Genomic DNA, 21,209 nt, shown 5'->3' on the forward strand with positions numbered 1-21,209 from the left:
AGAAATCTACACTTATTTCACTCATGGAAAAGTAAAAACGTTTTCTCCCTGAAACTTAATTAATATATATTTTTTTTCAAATATAACTCCAGGTACATCTACTATTCACATCATTACACCATAATAAGATTTTTAAAAACCTACTTTTATAGTAATTTATTGTTGTTTATTTGTCCTTACAATAGCTAAAAATTAAGACGTAGGTCCCACTTGTTTCTACCAGAGAACAATGTGAAATGGTGTAATTGCACTAACCAACCTGTCCATTGTAGGCACTTTTGGAGCTAGACGCTGGTCAGCATGAGTACTCTGACTGGTCTGTGGCTATGCAGCCTCATATGCAACAAAGTGTTTTGACACTTTTCTATCACAGCCAGCACCTTTCAGCAATTTGTGTTACAGTAGCTCTTCTGTGGCATCGGACCAGACAGGCTAGCCTACGCTTCCCACAAGCATCAAGCCTTGGGCACTCATGACCCTGTCACCAGTTGTAGCTTTAAAAAATTGCTATAAAAAGAAAACAGCTTTCTAAAGCACTCCTTTTTCATGAATTCATGATGTAAAACACTCTGAAAAAGTGTGTAAGGCCTTGAGAAAACATGGTAAGTGGTAAACAAAGTCATTCCTGTTTTAAAACTATATTGGAATACTTTAACTAGATACAGAAATCAGGCTTGTGTTTACCTGTGATAAATAATTTCTAACAATTATTATCAAATCTTCTGTAATATTACAAATCAAATTTGAAATTAAAATTTTATATTATTCATAGATATTTGTAGCCATTTAAAATTTTACTGACTAGGTCTAAGGGTGGCATGGTGACACAGCAGGTGATGTTAGCTTAATGATGCTCTCAGGGTCCTGTAAACCTGGATTTGCATGTTCTCCTTGTGTCGCTATGTGGAATTTCGCAAGGTACTCTGTTTGCCCCTGTCTCCCAAAAACATGCCCGTATAGCTATTGGCTGTTCAGGATTGCCTGTAGTTGCGGTAGTGAGCAGTTTAATTTTTTTTAATTTTTTTTTTAATGCATTTTCTCCCCTTTTTCTCATTTTTAGCGCGTCCAATTGCCCGATTGCATCATGCTTCCTCTCCACCAATGCCGATCCCTGCTCTGATTAAGGAGAACGAAGCTAACCCACGCCCCCTCCGACACGTGGCCAGCATGCCCTATGCATCTTATCACCTACACTTTGACGAGTGCAGTGCAGCTCAGCGTTGCGTATGGAGAGGACACACCCTGACAGCACTCTTTTCTCATCTCTGTGCAGGCGCCATCAATCAGCCAGCAGAGGTCGAAATTGCACCAGTCATGGGAGAGAGAGACCCCATTAATTAACTGGTTAATTTTTTATGCCTTGCACCCGTGTTCCAGCTAGGCTCTGTACCCAGTGTAACACTGATCAGGATGAAGTCATTATTAAAAATAAATGAATGCTTTGTAATATTTTATTAGGTATTTATAGGTATTCAAACCATTTAAATGGTTTGGTAGGACTAAAAACCTTTAAATTGTGTGGCTTTTAATGAGGAAAACATGGTAGGTGACGGTGTATGTAGCGTCCTTGACAGCTTTGATGTGATACAGTCTTATATCAGTAGTTGTCATGGTAACGGCTGTTAACTGCATTGCTCTGGTAAAGGGCTTAAGAATCTAAAAATAAATGTTGTCTTCTGTTACCAGCACAGAGCTGTTAGAGAAATAATTCATAGACATGCTGGAGGGAGTGGCCTGTGAGATGACTGACAACTAATTCAACAAATAAAGAGACAGAATGCCAAGAGGAGGAAATATAAAGCTAAATCACCCCTAGACGGCTCTGGTAAACTGAAGATTCATTCTATAAAGCTTTTTCTCCATACTCTTCACTATTGATCAGCATCCATCCAGCCATATTTCCCCAGAGGCTGCTACTGGAGATCAGCGAAGGCAGGGGCTTCTGTTTCTCTGCCATAAAGCAGCAGCTGCAGCAACAATGAGCATCAGCAATGAGCAGACCATTAAAAATGTTGATGCAAATGCTTTGGAGGGCAAGAAGCTGCAGGATCAATCAACCCCGACCAGGAATCCTCAACCAGTGAGTCTAAACTGTTTAAAATAGAATAATTGACCATGTAGATGTTGTTTTTATGTTGCTTTGGAACATATAGCCATTAATCTTTTAGGCTGTTAAATCATGATAGAATTTCTTTAGAAAATGTAAAACATAATTTTATCATACATTTTAACTGTCATTTGTTTTTCTTTGTAATTAAATTGTTGCCATTATATGATATGCACTGACCAGACCAAGTACTGATAATGCCATATTAAATTAGCTCCACTTGGTGCAGGACACAGAACAGATGCAGGAGTGTAGCAGGCACTAGGGAACTAGACCTGTAGAATACTATTTCTTTTAATATAATTATATAATTTAATTTAATATAATTTAAGATCATTATTATTTCATATAAATCCATTGTTTTGTGGTTCTTCTAAAAACAGTGATAACACTGAGACATACACATTACTTAATTTGCTGGGTTATATTTATTAGGTGCTCAGTTTGTTTCTTTTCTGAAGGCTGTTTATATTAGCATTTTAATGTGCACCAATCTGACATTTTTACACTCCTGAACTAACCTGCATGTGCACAACAGCACTCATCAGGGACTATACTAAATGTATTTATTGTCCCTAAGGCTTCATACAATAACCTTCTCTGTCCTAATACTATTGATCTTTCTAATACTTATAGATTTAAACTGTAAAAAACATTCCTTTATATTCTGAAACTATCCATAAATGTTATAATTTAACAAGTCAACATAGGGTTCAAATAAATGCATGTCATTTAACCCATGCATTTTATGCATTACTTACTATTTGCATGCATCAATATTCCAATTAAAAACTAACAAAAACACTTTAATAAGCTATAAACAGTTTAGGGATGGTGCTTTTCTGTTTCAGCATGACTGTGCCCCTGTGCACAAAGCAAGTTCTATAAAGACATAAAGAAAAGCTTGAATTAAATAAACCTCAGTGACCTGCACACAGTCCTGACCTCAGCCCCACTGAACAGCTCTGAAGTTTACTGGACTTAAGGCTTTTATAAGCAACATCCGTGACCAGTCATACAAATGCTATTTTGAATGGGCCCAAATTCCCACAGACATATTTCAAGTCTTGTGAAAAACCTTCTAAAAAAAAAAGTGGCTGCTGTTATGGCTGAAAAGGTCAGATAGAGGTCACACTATTTTATACTGTCTGTTTTTGAAATGGGATGTACAACAAGATCAGCTGTCCAAATACGTTTGGCCATATAGTGTAAATTTACCAGCATATATGCAATTAGAGAATGAAAACATATTAATGGGTAGCTCGTAATTTAATGTACTATAGTAAAACAAAACACTGCTTTCTGACGTTAGCCTATTAGCTAATTTATGTAAACTACCTCACCAGTGTCTCAGCAGGTTATATTAACACTTAAGGACCAAAAAATATGATCTGTGTTTTAAATACGATTGGTGTGCATCCCTAAATACCATAAAGCTACACCCATATAACACTTAGATGTTTTTCCATGATGTTGCTGAATAAGGTGTTATGATTGTAGCATAGCAACATGTTCATGTTATTATTCAAAACCACACCAGCCTGACTGAGCTCATTAAATGTATTTAAAATATTGTTCTTACTAAGCTTAGCGGTTACATTTACAAAATCTTGTGGAAACCTTTGTTTAAATACAGTTTATCATGTGGGCTGAAAGTGCTTGCTAACGAAAGTCTCCATGTTGAGATTAAAACTCCAAACAGAAGTCAATCTCACTGAGAATTAAGGAAAATAAACTAAATCTTTTTCACTATTTATTTTGTTGGTTTTATACAATTAACATAAACTAATTAAGTAATTTAAAGCAATGTAACATCCAGATTTCTATCTTTAAAAGATGATTTTGTGTTTTCATTGTGTCTATTATCAAATAACATGTTTTATTAGTTTAAAACGTTATAGTTTTCTTAATTTAAACTGCTATTGGGTGTGGTGTGGATATATCTCTGCCTGGTTCTTCTACACGATAAGCAAACGTGCTAAGCCCGATCAGAGACATGATCAATTAGATATTTTATACAAAATTATAAAACGGATAATTCCGATCCTAAAATCTGATTGGCTGAGCCGCGTTCGAAGCCGTTGTAAAATCCCCGATAAACGCACACCTATGACCACCTCACATCATTCCATATTAATACGCCACTGAAAAGAAAAAGTTAATGTTATTTTCGCCCTCATGTTGCCTAGCAACACTGTTAATCGAACTACCTTGCGTCGCGGAAGAATGCTTTATTGTAAGTTTATACACAATAAATACATTTATGAATTAAACATTGTTGTATTTATTGTATTTTATGTTGACCGCCGTTTTATAAAAGCAATAAGCCACTCGAGACCGTGCGTTACTGCTATGATTTTAGCACGGGAAAGAAGTTTTAGCAAAAACGTCATTCCCCGTGCTAAAATCACAGTAACGCACGGCCTCTCGTGCCTTATTGCTTTAGTATCATTCCTGATAAAAATTCGCTTAGTAAATTATAAATTTTTGTGGTACGGTAGGTCCATATAGCGGTAGTGCAGTATATCGTACGTAGTTTGTATTGAGCCTAGTAACATCCTAGTAACATGTTTTGATTCTCGGTATGTACATACAAACATAGAGCTAATTTATCGTATGTAATTTGTATTGGTCCTAGTAACATGTTTTGATTCTCGGTATGTACATACAAACATAGAGCTAATTTATCGTATGTAATTTGTATTGGTCCTAGTAACATGTTTTGATTCTCGGTATGTACATGTAACATAGACCTAATTTATCGTAAGTAATTTGTATTGGTCCTAGTAACATCCTAGTAACATGTTTTGATTCTAGCAGGTTATACATTATAGCGACGCGGTATTGTTATTATTCAAGACGCGTCGTCAAAATAGCGCCTCCTAGTGCAGTGTTTCTGTATCAGTACATAACGTGACCCATCATTCTATCACAGAATGCAAACTGTGTCTTCTAACACCGACACACCGAGTGTAAACTTCGTAAGTTCCTTACATACCTGAATAAAACTAGGTAAAGTTAAAAATAAAATAAAAAAGCCGTCATCTATGACGATGCACTGCACTGTTGGATTTAGCGTTAGTATCATAGAACCACAAAACGTGTATTTAAAACCGCTGTGTGTGTGACTCAGACTGTATTACTGATGCCAAGACTTTACAGGCAGCGAGATGCATTATAAAATAGTTTAAAATAAGCTTACATTTTCCTTGGGAATTCTTTAAACATTTATATCTGTGGGTGTTGTTAAATGTATAGTAATAATTTAAAGATTGAGGGAAATTAATAAAAATAAACTGTCAAAAAATCTCTAAAATCACATTTTTCCATAGGCTGCCCCCATACACTTAATTAAATACCATGTTCTAACAACGTTTGTTTTTCCTGTATTTAGCCCAAGCCGGAGAATGCCATTACTATTGCAGTCTCATCCCGTGTCCTGTTCAACATGGACTTGGAGCAGCAGATTTATGAGCAGAAGGGCATGGAGGATTATCTGAAGTACCAGGTTGACCATGAAGCAGAGCCATTTTCACCAGGACCTGCTTTCCCCTTCATTAAGGTTTAAATTAAAGTATATAATTGATTGTATACTGTACACATTTATATACACATTTATTATTTTATCAATTATCTTGATTTATGTTGAAATTATGTCAATTACATTTTACATTTTCTGCATTTAGCAGACGCTTTTATCCAAAGCGACTTACATTACAGTTACAGTATACAGTCTGAGCAATTGAGGGTTAAGGGCCTTGCTTAACCCTCAATTGGTAGACGCTTTTATCCAAAGCGACTTACATTACAGTTACAGTATACAGTCTGAGCAATTGAGGGTTAAGGGCCTTGCTCAAGGGCCCAACAGCAGCAACCTGGCAGTGGTGGGGCTTGAACCAGCAACCTTCTGGTTACTAGTCCAGTACATTAACCACTAGGCTACTGCTTGCCTATTAAATTGTCTGTTAATAAAAAGGCAGCTTTTGAGTGAGAATGCTAAAAACAAGGTGAAATAGGCCATTCAGCTCTGTTATTCAAACAAATTATTGCCATTTAAAAACTAATAGTCTTTTCACTTATGATTGTCATTTTTGGTTCATTAATCTTTGCTACTGTACTTTTGTTACTAAACTACTTCATCCTGGTCAGGGTCACTGTGGGTCACCTGGAAACCATGGACACACATTTAGAAAAAGTTGGAACAGAGTCATGTTTACAACTGGATGACATCTCTTTTTTTTTTAATTATACTTTTTAATTGTTTGGGAATTGAATATACTAATTGTTGCAGTTTTGCAAGTGGAATCTACTATATACAAGATTTGAGCTGCTCAACAGTCCATGGTCACCGTTGTCTAAATCTCCTCTTTATGATGCGCCATACATTTTCAATAGGCATATGTCTCTCTCTCGTCTTGATGCAGCAGCATACTGTGTTTTTTTGAGTGTGTTGCCAGCGTCACATTCTATATTTACAAAATACTATTGGGTTTGTCAGTGAAATATAAGTTAAAAGTTAACAAATTACAGTTTTTAGTTTTAATTGAATTAATTGTCCCAAATTTTCTGGCAATGTGGTTTGTAGAATATCCAATTTACCTTTTGTGTTTTTAGAGGAAACCAGAGTGCATATACATGATTTGGCTAATTCGTAATAGTAGTAATTTTTTTAGTCAGACAATAACATATTATTATGAATTTCAGATTATGACAGAAGCAGTAAGTGGTGAAATTCTGTGTGTCATCTACAGGCTCTGGGTACTGTCAATGATCAGCTGAGACAACTTTACCCAGACAGTGAAGAGCTTTTCGATGTAGTGCTGATGACTAACAACCATGCTCATGTTGGAATCAGACTTATTAATTCACTCAACTATTACAGTAGGTGTTGATGTCAAAAAGGGGGTTAACAAGCTTTCAAACTAAAGAGTATGTTATATTAAATATTTCCGTCTTACATGATTAAACAATTAAGTAATTGTGTGATTAAATTCAGTCATTAGATTACCTTTTTACCTTTTTGTAATTACATGACAGCCCTAAAACGTATACATTTCTGTCCCCATTAGAGCTGTTCATTGAGCGCATCTGTATGACTGGAGGTAACAGTCCGATTGGGTACCTGAAGGCCTATCACACCAACCTATATCTCTCTGCTGATTCAGTAAAAGTAAGAGAGGCCTTAGAGGAAGGTAAGAGTGAATAATCTTGGTTTTACTTTAGAATTTTTACTTTGATGAACCACTCAGTGTTGTAATTGAAACTTCTGTTTAAGGCATTGCTGCAGCGATCATGTTCAAACCAGAGAAAACAAGACAGGTTTCAGAGACTCAGCTGCGAGTGGCTTTTGATGGAGATGCAGTGTTATTCTCAGATGAGTCGGAGAGGATCTTTAAAACGCAGGGCCTGGACAAATTTTTTGAACATGAAAAAGCCCATGAAAACAAGCCACTTGATCACGTAAGTATGTTGTTATATGTGGGCAGAGTAGCAAATGTGTACCGTTGTTAAAATACTTTAAAGTAAAAGGAACAACTTAAAAGAGAAAAATAATCTCAATAAACTCAATATAGTGCATTAGTTCTTGACAGTACAAATAATGATATACAGTGTATCACAAAAGTGAGTACACCCCTCACATTTCTGCAGATATTTAAGTATATCTTTTCATGGGACAACATTGAAAAAATGACACTTTGACACAATGAAAAGTAGTCTGTGTGCAGCTTATATAACAGTGTAAATTTATTCTTCCCTCAAAATAACTCAATATACAGCCATTAATGTCTAAACCACCGGCAACAAAAGTGAGTACACCCCTTAGTGAAAGTTCCTGAAGTGTCAATATTTTGTGTGGCCACCATTATTTCCCAGAACTGCCTTAACTCTCCTGGGCATGGAGTTTACCAGAGCTTCACAGGTTGCCACTGGAATGCTTTTCCACTCCTCCATGACGACATCACGGAGCTGGCGGATATTCGAGACTTTGCACTCCTCCACCTTCCGCTTGAGGATGCCCCAAAGATGTTCGATCGGGTTTAGGTCTGGAGACATGCTTGGCCAGTCCATCACCTTTACCCTCAGCCTCTTCAATAAAGCAGTGGTCGTCTTAGAGGTGTGTTTGGGGTCATTATCATGCTGGAACACTGCCCTGCGACCCAGTTTCCGGAGGGAGGGGATCATGCTCTGCTCAGTATTTCACAGTACATATTGGAGTTCATGTGTCCCTCAATGAAATGTAACTCCCCAACACCTGCTGCACTCATGCAGCCCCAGACCATGGCATTCCCACCACCATGCTTGACTGTAGGCATGACACACTTATCTTTGTACTCCTCACCTGATTGCCGCCACACATGCTTGAGACCATCTGAACCAAACAAATTAATCTTGGTCTCATCAGACCATAGGACATGGTTCCAGTAATCCATGTCCTTTGTTGACATGTCTTCAGCAAACTGTTTGCGGGCTTTCTTGTGTAGAGACTTCAAAAGAGGCTTCCTTCTGGGGTGACAGCCATGCAGACCAATTTGATGTAGTGTGCGGCGTATGGTCTGAGCACTGACAGGCTGACCCCCCACCTTTTCAATCTCTGCAGCAATGCTGACAGCACTCCTGCGCCTATCTTTCAAAGACAGCAGTTGGATGTGACGCTGAGCACGTGCACTCAGCTTCTTTGGACGACCAACGCGAGGTCTGTTCTGAGTGGACCCTGCTCTTTTAAAACGCTGGATGATCTTGGCCACTGTGCTGCAGCTCAGTTTCAGGGTGTTGGCAATCTTCTTGTAGCCTTGGCCATCTTCATGTAGCGCAACAATTCGTCTTTTAAGATCCTCAGAGAGTTCTTTGCCATGAGGTGCCATGTTGGAACTTTCAGTGACCAGTATGAGAGAGTGTGAGAGCTGTACTACTAAATTGAACACACCTGCTCCCTATGCACACCTGAGACCTAGTAACACTAACAAATCACATGACATTTTGGAGGGAAAATGACAAGCAGTGCTCAATTTGGACATTTAGGGGTGTAGTCTCTTAGGGGTGTACTCACTTTTGTTGCCGGTGGTTTAGACATTAATGGCTGTATATTGAGTTATTTTGAGGAAAGAATAAATTTACACTGTTATATAAGCTGCACACAGACTACTTTTCATTGTGTCAAAGTGTCATTTTTTCAATGTTGTCCCATGAAAAGATATACTTAAATATCTGCAGAAATGTGAGGGGTGTACTCACTTTTGTGATACACTGTAACTGTGAAATTGTTAAATTCAAATTTACTCATTAAGAGGTTCACTGATTAATAGGTTTTAAATATTATTATGGGTATAATTTTAGATTTGTTCAGTTTTAACTGTTTACTTACTGAATTGTGTTTGAACAGAGATGAAAAAGAAAAGCTCAACTGATTGTCTCTTTACTCTGTAGGGTCCACTAAAAGGATTCTTAGAGGCACTGGGAAAACTTCAAAAGAAATTCTATGCTAAAGGTCAGCGCATGGACTGTCCCATCCGCACTTACCTGGTGACAGCTCGCAGTGCAGCCAGTTCAGGTGCTCGTGCACTGAAGACCCTGCGTTCCTGGGGCCTGGAGACAGATGAGGCTCTTTTTCTGGCTGGGGCCCCTAAGGGCCCTATGCTGGCAAAGATCAAGCCCCACATCTTCTTTGATGACCAGATGTTCCACATAGAGGGAGCTGCTGAACTGGGTACTGTTGGAGCCCATGTGCCTTATGGAATCTCCCAGAAGCTGCCACCTAGAAAACCCAACAATCCAAAAGACACCAATGGTGCCAAAAAGTGACTTGAATGAAATAAAATAAACAGCATGGCTTTATGAGGAAATATATTTTGCATTATATTTCTTTTTTTTAACAGGGAAATTCAGCTGCTGCATTTCAGTGAAGTGGTTGTTTTAATATAGTACAATTATTTTTGAAACTTACATGGAGTATTTTAGGTATAGAATAAGATGCCATTAAGTCTTGTTCTGTACCTTTTAGAAAGTTTCCTAAGATTCCTAGCTACATCAGAATTTATCATATTGTACATTTATTAATTATTTTATTATTAATATTTTTTGCTGGATTACAAAGAGATAAACTTACATTTATAATGACTTGAGCCTTTAGGGTAGTATATATATACTACAAGAAAACTCTACTCTGTGTCACATATTATATTATTTAAAAAAAAACCCTGACAATAAATTTTACTGTCAATGTGTGTTTAATATAAATAAGTGTTGAATGTTGACACAAAAACAAAAGCTGAGTTTTCCAATAGTGTGGGTCTTGTTATTTAGCTGTAAATAATGTATTGTCTGTGTATGATATACATGTAAACTATTTAACTGTTAAATGTGCTTTGTTTTGTGTGGGATCATTGTGTATTTTGGTACCTATGTTATTGTTATATTCCATTTAAGATATGTGTTACTGTTTTTCTAATAATTAATTACAGTGATTTAAAATGGTTTTAACCCAGTAATACACCTCAGAAAGATGACAAAGGGCTTTTAATATATTATTACCTGTGCTTATATCCACTTCTAACTGACATGCATGATGTCTTTTGGTTATGGACTTATGAATATGAACTAAAAATACATATTCATAAGTATAAACAAAGATACGCTATTTGACCAAAAGTATTTGGATACCTGGCCATGAGCTTGTTGGACATCCTAGTTCAAAAACAAGTGGTATTAAAATGACCTACATGTGATCTTTTAAACTATAACAACATCCACCTTTGGAGAAGGCTTTTCATAAAACTTTGTTGTTAGTTTCTCAAGTTTTTTTTTTTTTATGTATGTTTGTATTAGTTGTCTTGTTGAAGTGTCCAGATTTAATGTCTTGACTGATAAGATTAAATTTTAATTAAAATATACCAAATAACATCCCTTTGTTTCTTCCTTGCATGTGTACTCCTCCAGCTCTATATTGTGTATGCTCCCAACTGTATACTTAATTGTGGATATGGTGTTCTTGGAATGAAATGCACAACACTTTTTCCCCAAGTGTGACTAAATTCAGCTTTGGTTTAATATAATTATTATTCATTATTGATTATTCTGATTTGTCTAAATGTTCATGTGCAAATTTTAGGTGTCTTAGTTAAAATTTTATATGACATGTAGAAATGGAAATGACTGCAGTTGAGTTAATTGCCTGTTTACTGTGTAACTGCTGTTTTCAAGTAATTATCCAACTACATTCAACTGTGCTCCTTTTTAATATTGAGGTCATATATATATATATATATATATATATTATCTTTAATCTTTAAATATATATATATTAATCTTTAACATTAACTTGGAAGACTTGTGGTTTCATTAACTTGGTAATTATTTAACCAATCGTATGAACAAGAGTGTTTAAGACGTTTGCTATTGTTTTAAATTTTAGATTATTTTTAAATTTTGATTTAAGAATTCAATAGCAGCTTTAATATCTAGAACATTTTTGCGTAACTTTTACATACACTTTATAGTAAACAGTAACAAAATGTACATATACGTATATTAAGGATGTACATATCCAATCAAATCCACAACACAAACTGAGCAGTCAAGGTGTTTGAATACTTTCTAAATTTAGAGTGTATCATATATATATCATATATATATTGTACAACAAAATTTTAATGATTCAAGTAGGGCAGTGGTAGCTCAGTGGTTAAGATGCTGGACTGATAATCCTAAGGTTGCCGGTTCAAGCCTCACCACCACCACTGTTGGGCCCCTGAGCAAGGTCCTTAACCCTCAATTGCTCAAACTGTATTCAGTCATAATTGTAAGTCGCTTTGGATAAAAGCGACATTAAATGCTGAAAATGTAAATGTAAGTCACTTACGTAAATAATAGTCACTGTTACTTAAATAATATTCGGCTTTAACAAGGCTACAGTTGCTGTAGCTTTCCATGTGAAGACAGTTAGCCAAAAAATATGTAAAAACTCATTTATATTAGTGAGTATAGAAATTCTTGTACCACACAATCCTATCATGTGCATAAAATGTAAGTAGAGCAGTTCATACCAGTAAAGAGTTTTTTTTTTCCTAAAAACATCACCTTGCCTATGTCAAATCTCTTTCCTGATACCTTACTGAATTGTGAAATGTGTTATTGTAAATATACAGTATGAATATATAGGAAAAACAGCTGATGAACTCAGGAGCAGTAGAAATGCATTCTCTGCCATGATAGATCACATTTAACCATCTACCAGTCTAAAATATAAATCTGGGTTTGGCAAATGCTGGAAGAATCCTCCCCATCCAAATTAAAAGGCTTAATTTTTGAAGTGTCTAGTAAAGCAGTTTATATTAATGACCATGTTTTGAAATCGGATGCCCTTGTGTCCTATTAATCAGGCGTCCACATACAGGGGTTGGACAATGAAACTGAAACACCTGTCATTTTAGTGTGGGAGGTTTCATGGCTAAATTGGACCAGTCTGGTGGCCAATCTTCATTAATTGCACATTGCACCAGTAAGAGCAGAGTGTGAAGGTTCAATTAGCAGGGTAAGAGCACAGTTTTGCTCAAAATATTGCAATGCACACAACATTATGGGTGACATACCAGAGTTCAAAAGAGGACAAATTGTTGGTGCACGTCTTGCTGGCGCATCTGTGACCAAGACAGCAAGTCTTTGTGATGTATCAAGAGCCACGGTATCCAGGGTAATGTCAGCATACCACCAAGAAGGACAAACCACATCCAACAGGATTAACTGTGGACGCAAGAGGAAGCTGTCTGAAAGGGATGTTCGGGTGCTAACCCGGATTGTATCCAAAAAACATAAAACCACAGCTGCCCAAATCACGGCAGAATTAAATGTGCACCTCAACTCTCCTGTTTCCACCAGAACTGTCCGTCGGGAGCTCCACAGGGTCAATATACACGGCCGGGCTGCTATAGCCAAACCTTTGGTCACTCGTGCCAATGCCAAACGTCGGTTTCAATGGTGCAAGGAGTGCAAATCTTGGGCTGTGGACAATGTGAAACATGTATTGTTCTCTGATGAGTCCACGTTTACTGTTTTCCCCACATCCGGGAGAGTTACGGTGTGGAGAAGCCCCAAAGAAGCGTACCACCCAGACTGTTGCATGCCCAGAGTGAAGCATGGGGGTGGATCAGTGATGGTTTGGGCTGCCATATCATGGCATTCCCTTGGCCCAATACTTGTGCTAGATGGGCGCGTCACTGCCAAGGACTACCGAACCATTCTGGAGGACCATGTGCATCCAATGGTTCAAACATTGTATCCTGATGGCGGTGCCGTGTATCAGGATGACAATGCACCAATACACACAGCAAGACTCCCCCATGGCCTGCACAGTCACCAGATCTAAATATTATTGAGCCACTTTGGGGTGTTTTGGAGAAGCGAGTCAGGAAACGTTTTCCTCCACCAGCATCACGTAGTGACCTGGCCACTATCCTGCAAGAAGAATGGCTTAAAATCCCTCTGACCACTGTGCAGGACTTGTATATGTCATTTCCAAGACGAATTGACGCTGTATTGGCCGCAAAAGGAGGCCCTACACCATACTAATAAATTATTGTGGTCTAAAACCAGGTGTTTCAGTTTCATTGTCCAACCCCTGTATCTCTTTTTTATCAAGTTTACTTAAGAAGCCAGGTCACACTTTACCCCAGACACCGTGACTTGTTTGTTTATGGGCGTGTCTTTGTTTTGTTATGGGCGTGGTTTCTAGCTGAAATAATAGTCTGTTACCCCTTTTCCACCGACGCGTGTTGAATGTGTTAAACATTTTCATGGAATCGTGCTGTGTGTAGGCTTTCTAACAAAAGCGTTCGATAATCAAAACCTGAACAAATTACACTGATTTCGACAGCACAGAAATCACATGATAGTTATTTTCCATATGACATTAAAAAGAAATGGAACGGTAGGAGAAATGAGTAAAGATGACTGAACAGCTCATGGATCTTGATTATACTTCGAGCAGCTTTAAAAAGACTTTAAGATATACATTTATTTCGAAAGAGCAAATGTGACTTCTCAGGAAACAACTGAAATATGCCACAGGTTCGAGTCCACGTTGTGTTTGTGGTTGTCACGTGTATGTTTGGTAAGTCCAGTCACTGTGATGACTGTATTTTATGTTGATATTCTAATTCACATTAAATGCAGTCAGTTAATTTAGAAGTAACGTGTATCTGAGCATGGTTGATGAGGACGATACAGACTTTATTGTCTTGTCAGTTGTATTATGACGTGAAGTGTGTTTAAACAAGTAGGAGCATGAGCTGAAAAGGTTGTAATTTAAGACGAGGTGTTATTTTAAATCAGATCACGTCAGGTGTTTTTTTACTGTTAGTTATGTTAGTTGTGGGTAGTTATGAAGTCATGGTAAGATGTACCTAAGTTAGAATGGAAAAACACTGGGTTGCTGTGTTGTCAGTTGTGTTAAGACATGGGATGTTCCTGAGTTCGAATAGGGGGACATGGGGTTGGTTGTCTTGTTGTCAGTCTTGTTAAGACATGGGATGTATCTGGGTCAGAATATGGAGACACAAGGTTGGTTGTCTTGTAAGTTGTTTTCAAGACATGGGATGAATCTGAAAATAGAGGACACTGATTTGTTGTGTTTTGGGTTAAGCTTCATTTTCTTAAATGGAAAATATCTGTTGTTGCCTTTAAAAAAATCTTAGATCCTAAGATTGCATGTCAAGTTATGACACTACTATTGTAAATTATTGCTTTTTTATTTATTTAACAATAGCCAAATGTAAAAATGTACAATGACAACTGTGATGAATCAGAAGAGAGGCACTGCTGCTGCCTACAAGCTCAAATCTCAAATTTCATAATACTTATTAGAACTGTTTAATATGAACGAGTGTTCAAAATCTGTTGATAAATAAGTCAGTTTACACCAGATCAGATAAATAGAAAGGGAATTTTATTAATTTGGTTGCTAACACAAGATGACCTTAATCACATTATCCATGTAAACACAATACAGCCAGGGAGGAATTCAGATTCAAGGTCAATTTTAAGAGCTCAAACAAAAAATTCACAATATGGCTTACCCACCGTATAGTGACATTTTAACGTGTGGTCATACCTCTTTTTTTTAACAACTAAAACATCAGCAGTGTTACTGGGACTTTTGAACCTGGGACAACATTTCAAATTTTGGGTGCAGTGTACCCCTTTAGCCTGAACATTTGATCACCTTTTGAATCCTGTGGCACCATCTACTTTACAAACATGTTTCTGGACCATCTAAGTAAATGGAAACCTGTTTGAATTCTTGTCAGTGATAATTATTCAGACTGTAGATGGAAGTTACGAAATGCAGAAATGTTCTTTTATGAGTAATAAGAGGAGTTAGGTCTTGTTTAAGTAAGTAAAGGGATGGCCTACTTCCTCAAACTAGGTTAAACAAATGAACATTTCACAATGAAAACATTATTCAGAGTTTCCAGTGTATGTACGTAGGGGTAAGAAATTGAAAAAAAAATCCAACTTCTCTCACTGGTGTTAGCATATTTGGATTTGAAGTCATGAGACCTGGCTCTAAGAATAAGGGCATATCAAAAGCCACATGCTTTATGTGATTACTTGCACAATACAGCCTCTGTTTTCCTCTGTGCTGATATGTCATTTTCAGATGTAAAAAAATATGTAATTTTAATATTAGAATTTATAAAACGATCTACATGTTTCCTGAATCCATAGTTTTATAAAACCTCAGAGGTGTACCAAGCACCTTCAGTTAGTATGTTTAAAAATCCTTTTTAAATCATACAGTTTTGGATGACCCTTTCATATAATTTGTCTAAATATGTCATTATTGATAATATAATGACATTTTACTGGATTACTTCATTTTTGTTTTATTGTGTATCATCTGAATCCTATTCATCTTTTAGTACATAAGCATGATTCCTTTCTGCCCTATTTCCTAGTGGCTTGATTAGCTCATGAGTTTAATAGTTTTTGTTTCTACGTAAGCACATTAGGTGAAATATGCTAATGTAGCTAATAAACTAGGTGTAATTCTGAAATGAGAATTATTTAATTCCTCTTTGTCCCTGTTTTTTAAACTGTGATCCTAATTATTATATCAAATATGTGAGAGCGAGAGAGATTTGTAGTCATGTAGAAAAGAATGTACACTCCTCTTCAGTTCGTTCTCATCTACTAAGTAACAATTGTGTAGTTCTTACCATCATCTATAAACAAATAACATTGGGTGACAAAAACACCCTAATATAACAGATTTTAATAAATAGTCATATTTTGTCCCCCAAAAAGTAAACCAATTTTTATGTTAGGTGGGAAATAAGTACACTCTACCTACTTCCATAATAATTAAGAAAGTAACAAACAGGCAGATGTTACTATTTAAATGCACAACATTAATTATCAAGAAGTGTGACTACCTCTTTACAAACAGAACTTGGCAGTTTGATAAAAAAAAAAACGAGCTACATCACATTAACTACAGCTCTTTGTAAACATGAAACATCTATATTCATGACAGCACAACTAGAATAAGACTAAACCAATATTTCTTGCATGAAAAGGGGGCTAGGAAAAGCCTAATCCAAAAAAACATAGGTTTGCAAAATTGTATCTGAAAGAACCAAAGCAGTTCTGAAACAATATCCTTTAGTTTGATAAAACCAAGGTGAAGATGTTTGTTCAAAATGCATTGTACCATGTTTGGTGAAAACCAAATATAGCGTATCACCACAAGGATGGAGACAACTGGGAAGTCAAGTGGGCTGAGATTGGGTCATGCAACATTAGCAAATGACTTCTGAATGGCTAAAAAAAAATCAGTGTTGGTGTAGCCAAGTCAAAGTCCAGACCTCAACCCCATTTAGATGCTGTGGCAAGATCTTGAGAGAGCTGTGCTTAAACTAATGTATTATTGTGGAAAAACAGTTCACCAGAACAATGTGAGGGACTGGTATCTAATAAGGAAACTGTTATCTAGTAAGGAAACTGTACTATCACTATACTGTTTTATGTGTTTGTTTATATGCAGGGCTAGTGAAAAGCCAGACCACCTTTACTCCTTTTGTGACTGCCAACACAGTCAGTGAGAATGTAAGCACTACCACAATCATTTTGGAGAATGTGACCACCACTGGTCCTGTTCTGTTCAGCACCACTGCACCTGGCTGCTCGGCTCTGAACACCTCCAGCTGTCAGGCCTGTGCTCCAGGCTTCTACTATGATAATGGTGGGTAGAGTTCAGAAAATCTGCATTAGGGCTACAGTCATTACTTTAGCTCTTTACTAAACGTCTGACGTGTTTGGTCATATCTTGTCATTAGTGCTGTAACTTTAGAATTCCTTTTTAACTTAGTTTAAGATGCATTGTTTTTAATTTTCCATTCATATTATGACCAATAGTGCCTTCCACAATACAACTGTCTTCTGGTTATTACAAGCTAGTTTATGTGACTTGAAAACCATAGCAAATTCTAAATAAACTCAAAATAATTATAAATGTTCCATTAAAACAGTCATATCTTAAAAGTCATTTGTCCATTTCAAATATATTATGTCTGCTACTCCATCAACCAATAATTGTAAAAATGTTATCATACAACATCTCAATTAATAGTTTTATAGTAATATGGTTAATGCGACATATTGCATTTAATAAAACAATGAAAGGAAAATGGACAACCATAAAGGTTTTGTTATTATAATTACTATTCTTTTTTCTACCAGAGACCTTGCTGTGTTCATGTTGTCCGGTGCCAGGGCTGTGTATGTTTCCTGGGGCTTGTCGTTCTTGCCCTCTGGGCTTCTATCAGCCACTAGCAGGCCAGCAGGCATGTCTGCCCTGCACACCAGGTTTCTACACCAAGTAAGTCCTTACTACTTACACTTTGATATCAGTGTGGTCTGACTAGTTGCTTTTGAGATAACTTATAAAAGAATACATTGAACCAAACAGCTTGATTGTTTTTCCTGTTTTTTTTTTTTCAGCATTACTGGAAGCCCTGTGTGTCAGGCCTGTCCTCCAGGTTCATATAACAATGAAACTGGTTCCTTATCCTGTAGAGTCTGCACACCGGGTATACATTTAGTCTTGTAATGTGTAACAAACGTTCATAAGGAATACAAAACATTGATGTGTATCTGCTTTTTATAGGTTCTTATACATCCAGGCAGAATGCTACCATTTGTAACCCATGTCCAGAGGGCACATATTGCAAGTAAGCAGCACACTTATCTGCAGAATTTTATTGCCATAATTTAATCAGCTTTATTATATTAATGTGTTCAATTAAAGGTTTGGTGAGTCAAGTACAAATGTTTGATTTTGTGAATGCAATCATGTGTAATAAAATATATTACATAGAATGTATAATGAATTGTAGGCTATACAATGCAGGCATACTTTTTATACCATAGACTCCTAATTTAAGTGTTTAAGTGTCTAGCTAAGTCTAGATAGTTTAAGGCAGAGTTACAGTAACACTGTGTTATTACACTCTTCAAATCAGTGTATTCACTGACTGGAAAGTGGTGTCACATGCCTCCTATCCTGGGATTTTAATTAGAGGCTGCAGTTCATGATTTTTCTCCTGAATGGTAGAGTGGACATATCGACAGTCACAAGACAGCACAGATTTAACGCTGCCATTAAGTATATTAAATAAAGCATTCTGAATTGTACCCATTTCTTCCTTTCACATAGCTCATCCAGTTGTGCTCAGTGTGAAATTTGTCCTGCTGGCTCCGAAGCTTTACAGATTGGCGCCAAAGAGTGTACCCTCTGTCGTCCAGGTAATCTGTACCAACCAATGATATTCTGTGTTACTATATCAGCAAAGGGAAAGTCATTGTTTTATGTCTAGTAGACATTAGTAAATAGTTTTGCAGCCTGTGCTCTAAAACTTGCCATGAAGTTTTAATGTTTACATTTGGTGATCAAATGGGGGGGGGGGGGGGGCAGTAATCACACTGATACAATACAGTTTTACAGTGCCTGCATTTTATGCAATTTAATAAAAAATTTTGTCAGAGCTAATTTATGCATGATACATGCTGTTTAAGTCTAATAAACCTTATGTGACTCACCTGTTCGACTACTGTTGTGTCTGTTGTTACTGCTGAAATTGCGATTAATCCAATTTCAAGTCCTGCTCATGTTTATGTGGCTATTTGTCAATCTGTCCACTCCCTCTGTGTGTAATTTATTAAAATATTTTATAGCAAAATTCCAATTAGTGACCAAATGATTGTCATTTTGCTTTTTGTCTTTTTTAATAGTGAACATAACTTGTTGATTAAATGGAATAATATGCTGGATTTGTATAATGCGCTTGTTTATGTGTATGTGTTGAGCAGGTATGCACAAGCCCTCTCACCAGACAGTGTGTCAGATCTGCAGCAGTGGTTTCTACCAGATACACTGGGGCCAGGAAAACTGTGACATTTGCCCTGATAACCACTACTGCCCTGTGAGTAATCAAACACACGCACACACACACAAACACCTAGGTGATTCCCTGTAATGAATGGGCACCCTGCCCAAAGTGTATTCCTGCCTTGCACTTAGTGTGTGCTGAACACACTGCAATCATAAATAGGAGAAACACGTAATTGAACTCAAACAGTTAATGAATAAACAAATTTTGACAAAAATTACATTCTGCAGGGATACTGGGTTATTTTTTTATGAATTTTCCAGCCATTGTTCCTTTTTGCTGATAAACCCATGTGGTTTAACTCCATTGGTCCGGCTTTCTTCATTTTTTTTTTATTATTTGAGGCTATATAGCCAGATGTGGCCTTTCAAATGTTAACTGTTTGAATAAAGTAATATTTAAAAGTTAAATTCTAGAGTAATTAGTGAGTACAATATGAACATTGGGCCATTTCTCTTTCAGAGTCCAGATGTGAATCCAATCCAGTGCCCCAGTGATGCATTTTGTCCAAAGGGCAGCACTGCTCCAGGTTATTGTATGGAGACTTTCTACAGGAAGGCTGGGAAGACATGCGAGCTTGCTCCTGTTACTATAGCCCTAATTGTTATTGGAGGAGGATGTATGAACACTTTTCATTTTTTCATTCTTACATTACTGTTAAAATAAATTAATGTAATTGCTGAGTTTCTCTTATGCTAACATCTCTACCCCATTATTTTTAGTGGTTCTGCTGATTTTTACACTCCTGGTTCTGCGAAGAAGAAAGGATTCAGACAGTGAGCTGTCCCAGTCACGTGCCCCACTTTTGCGGAAGGATCGACCTCCTGGTCATTTGTATGGCGTCCCATGTGATGCAGAGCCAATGTATGCAGGCTGGTAATGTCCACCAACTCTAAAAGCAAAACAAGCTAAATTTTATGAAACTAATGGAAATGTCTATGCTGTGCAATTTATATACTCTGAAAATGATCAGAAGACATTTTTTTACATTTGAAGTTTTTAGCTGATAGCAGCACGGATTTTGTCTTTGAATGTGCTTTCAAACAAATCAAACCGTATTTTTAATTTATGCTGTTCTTTTCAGTGTGTAGTTTTAAAACGCTTAATTAATGAGAGCAGGTATTATTTTGTGAAGTGCTGGTTTTTATTCTGCAGCATTGGGCACATGGAATTGTGACCCACTGTTCTGTATTATAAGCCATTTTTTTTACATCAATGAAGGTATGCGAGACTTGCTTTAGGCCACTTTTGTGATACAGTTTACAAAAAGGTAGGAAACCACTGTTAAAGAGGTACTGTTTTGTTCCACAACATTTGACCTTATTGTAAAGGTGTGATTGAAAGAAAATGTTATTTAGACTTTAATTATTGTTTGTTTTGCAGCCGACTTTAGAACAAGTACTGTTTAAGAATATGATTCTGCTGGACTTGTTGAATTGTATTGCCTGTGTTACTGAAGAAACTGTGTATAATGTCATTTATATATACATAAGTGGTCTATTAGAACTTTTAAAAAGGCACAACTGTTAACGGTTTCAAGGCTTTTGCTGGATGAAAAAGCTTTGAGCAATTTTCAAATAAAATCTTGTAACCCTCATGTTTTACATTGTACGTTTTATTCAAGTGTTTTCCTTAATTAAGGTTTTTTATAATGTTAATTA

At 36.7% G+C, this 21,209-nt stretch overlaps 2 protein-coding genes across 6 annotated transcripts; both read left to right on the forward strand.

The window, feature by feature from the left end:
- Positions 1-1,650: 1,650 nt before the first annotated feature.
- nt5c1ab (5'-nucleotidase, cytosolic IAb) lies at positions 1,651-9,952 on the forward strand. Of its 4 annotated transcripts, none has more exons than XM_063007249.1 (6): positions 1,651-2,080; positions 5,502-5,669; positions 6,859-6,988; positions 7,177-7,299; positions 7,383-7,567; positions 9,533-9,952. In XM_063007249.1, exons 1-6 carry the CDS (start codon positions 1,979-1,981, stop codon positions 9,905-9,907), a joined length of 1,083 nt encoding a protein of 360 aa, XP_062863319.1. In that variant the 5' UTR covers positions 1,651-1,978; the 3' UTR covers positions 9,908-9,952. The 4 variants fall into 4 exon arrangements, with proteins under 4 accessions (XP_062863319.1, XP_062863321.1, XP_062863320.1 ...); XM_063007251.1 differs by having other exon boundaries at positions 1,652-2,080; positions 5,502-5,615; XM_063007250.1 differs by lacking the exon at positions 1,651-2,080 and adding an exon at positions 4,254-4,343.
- Positions 9,953-13,997: 4,045 nt separating this feature from the next.
- Positions 13,998-21,169, forward strand: si:dkey-21a6.5 (laminin subunit alpha-5). 2 transcript variants are annotated; one of them, XM_063007639.1, is made up of 9 exons: positions 13,998-14,210; positions 17,145-17,342; positions 17,840-17,978; positions 18,101-18,189; positions 18,267-18,330; positions 18,816-18,904; positions 19,469-19,581; positions 20,011-20,167; positions 20,271-21,169. In XM_063007639.1, the coding sequence occupies exons 1-9, from the start codon at positions 14,159-14,161 to the stop codon at positions 20,426-20,428; spliced, it is 1,059 nt and encodes a 352-aa protein (XP_062863709.1). In that variant the 5' UTR covers positions 13,998-14,158; the 3' UTR covers positions 20,429-21,169. The 2 variants fall into 2 exon arrangements, with proteins under 2 accessions (XP_062863709.1, XP_062863710.1); XM_063007640.1 differs by lacking the exon at positions 13,998-14,210 and adding an exon at positions 14,624-14,659.
- The last annotated feature ends 40 nt before the right edge of the window (positions 21,170-21,209 follow it).

This window comes from Trichomycterus rosablanca, chromosome 13, assembly GCF_030014385.1.
Source record: "Trichomycterus rosablanca isolate fTriRos1 chromosome 13, fTriRos1.hap1, whole genome shotgun sequence".
NCBI lineage: Eukaryota > Metazoa > Chordata > Actinopteri > Siluriformes > Trichomycteridae > Trichomycterus > Trichomycterus rosablanca.

Excerpts from the sequence above, each read along its gene's own strand:
- nt5c1ab (XM_063007249.1), top strand. The coding sequence starts at position 1,979 with ATGAGCATCAGCAATGAGCAGACCATTAAAAATGTTGATGCAAATGCT. Across the intron at positions 5,670-6,858 it reads CTGCTTTCCCCTTCATTAAG|GCTCTGGGTACTGTCAATGA; the intron begins GTTTAAATTAAA and ends TGTCATCTACAG. Across the intron at positions 7,568-9,532 it reads AAAACAAGCCACTTGATCAC|GGTCCACTAAAAGGATTCTT; the intron begins GTAAGTATGTTG and ends TTTACTCTGTAG.
- si:dkey-21a6.5 (XM_063007639.1), top strand. The coding sequence starts at position 14,159 with ATGCCACAGGTTCGAGTCCACGTTGTGTTTGTGGTTGTCACGTGTATG. Across the intron at positions 14,211-17,144 it reads GGTTGTCACGTGTATGTTTG|GGCTAGTGAAAAGCCAGACC; the intron begins GTAAGTCCAGTC and ends GTTTATATGCAG. Across the intron at positions 18,905-19,468 it reads GTGTACCCTCTGTCGTCCAG|GTATGCACAAGCCCTCTCAC; the intron begins GTAATCTGTACC and ends TGTGTTGAGCAG.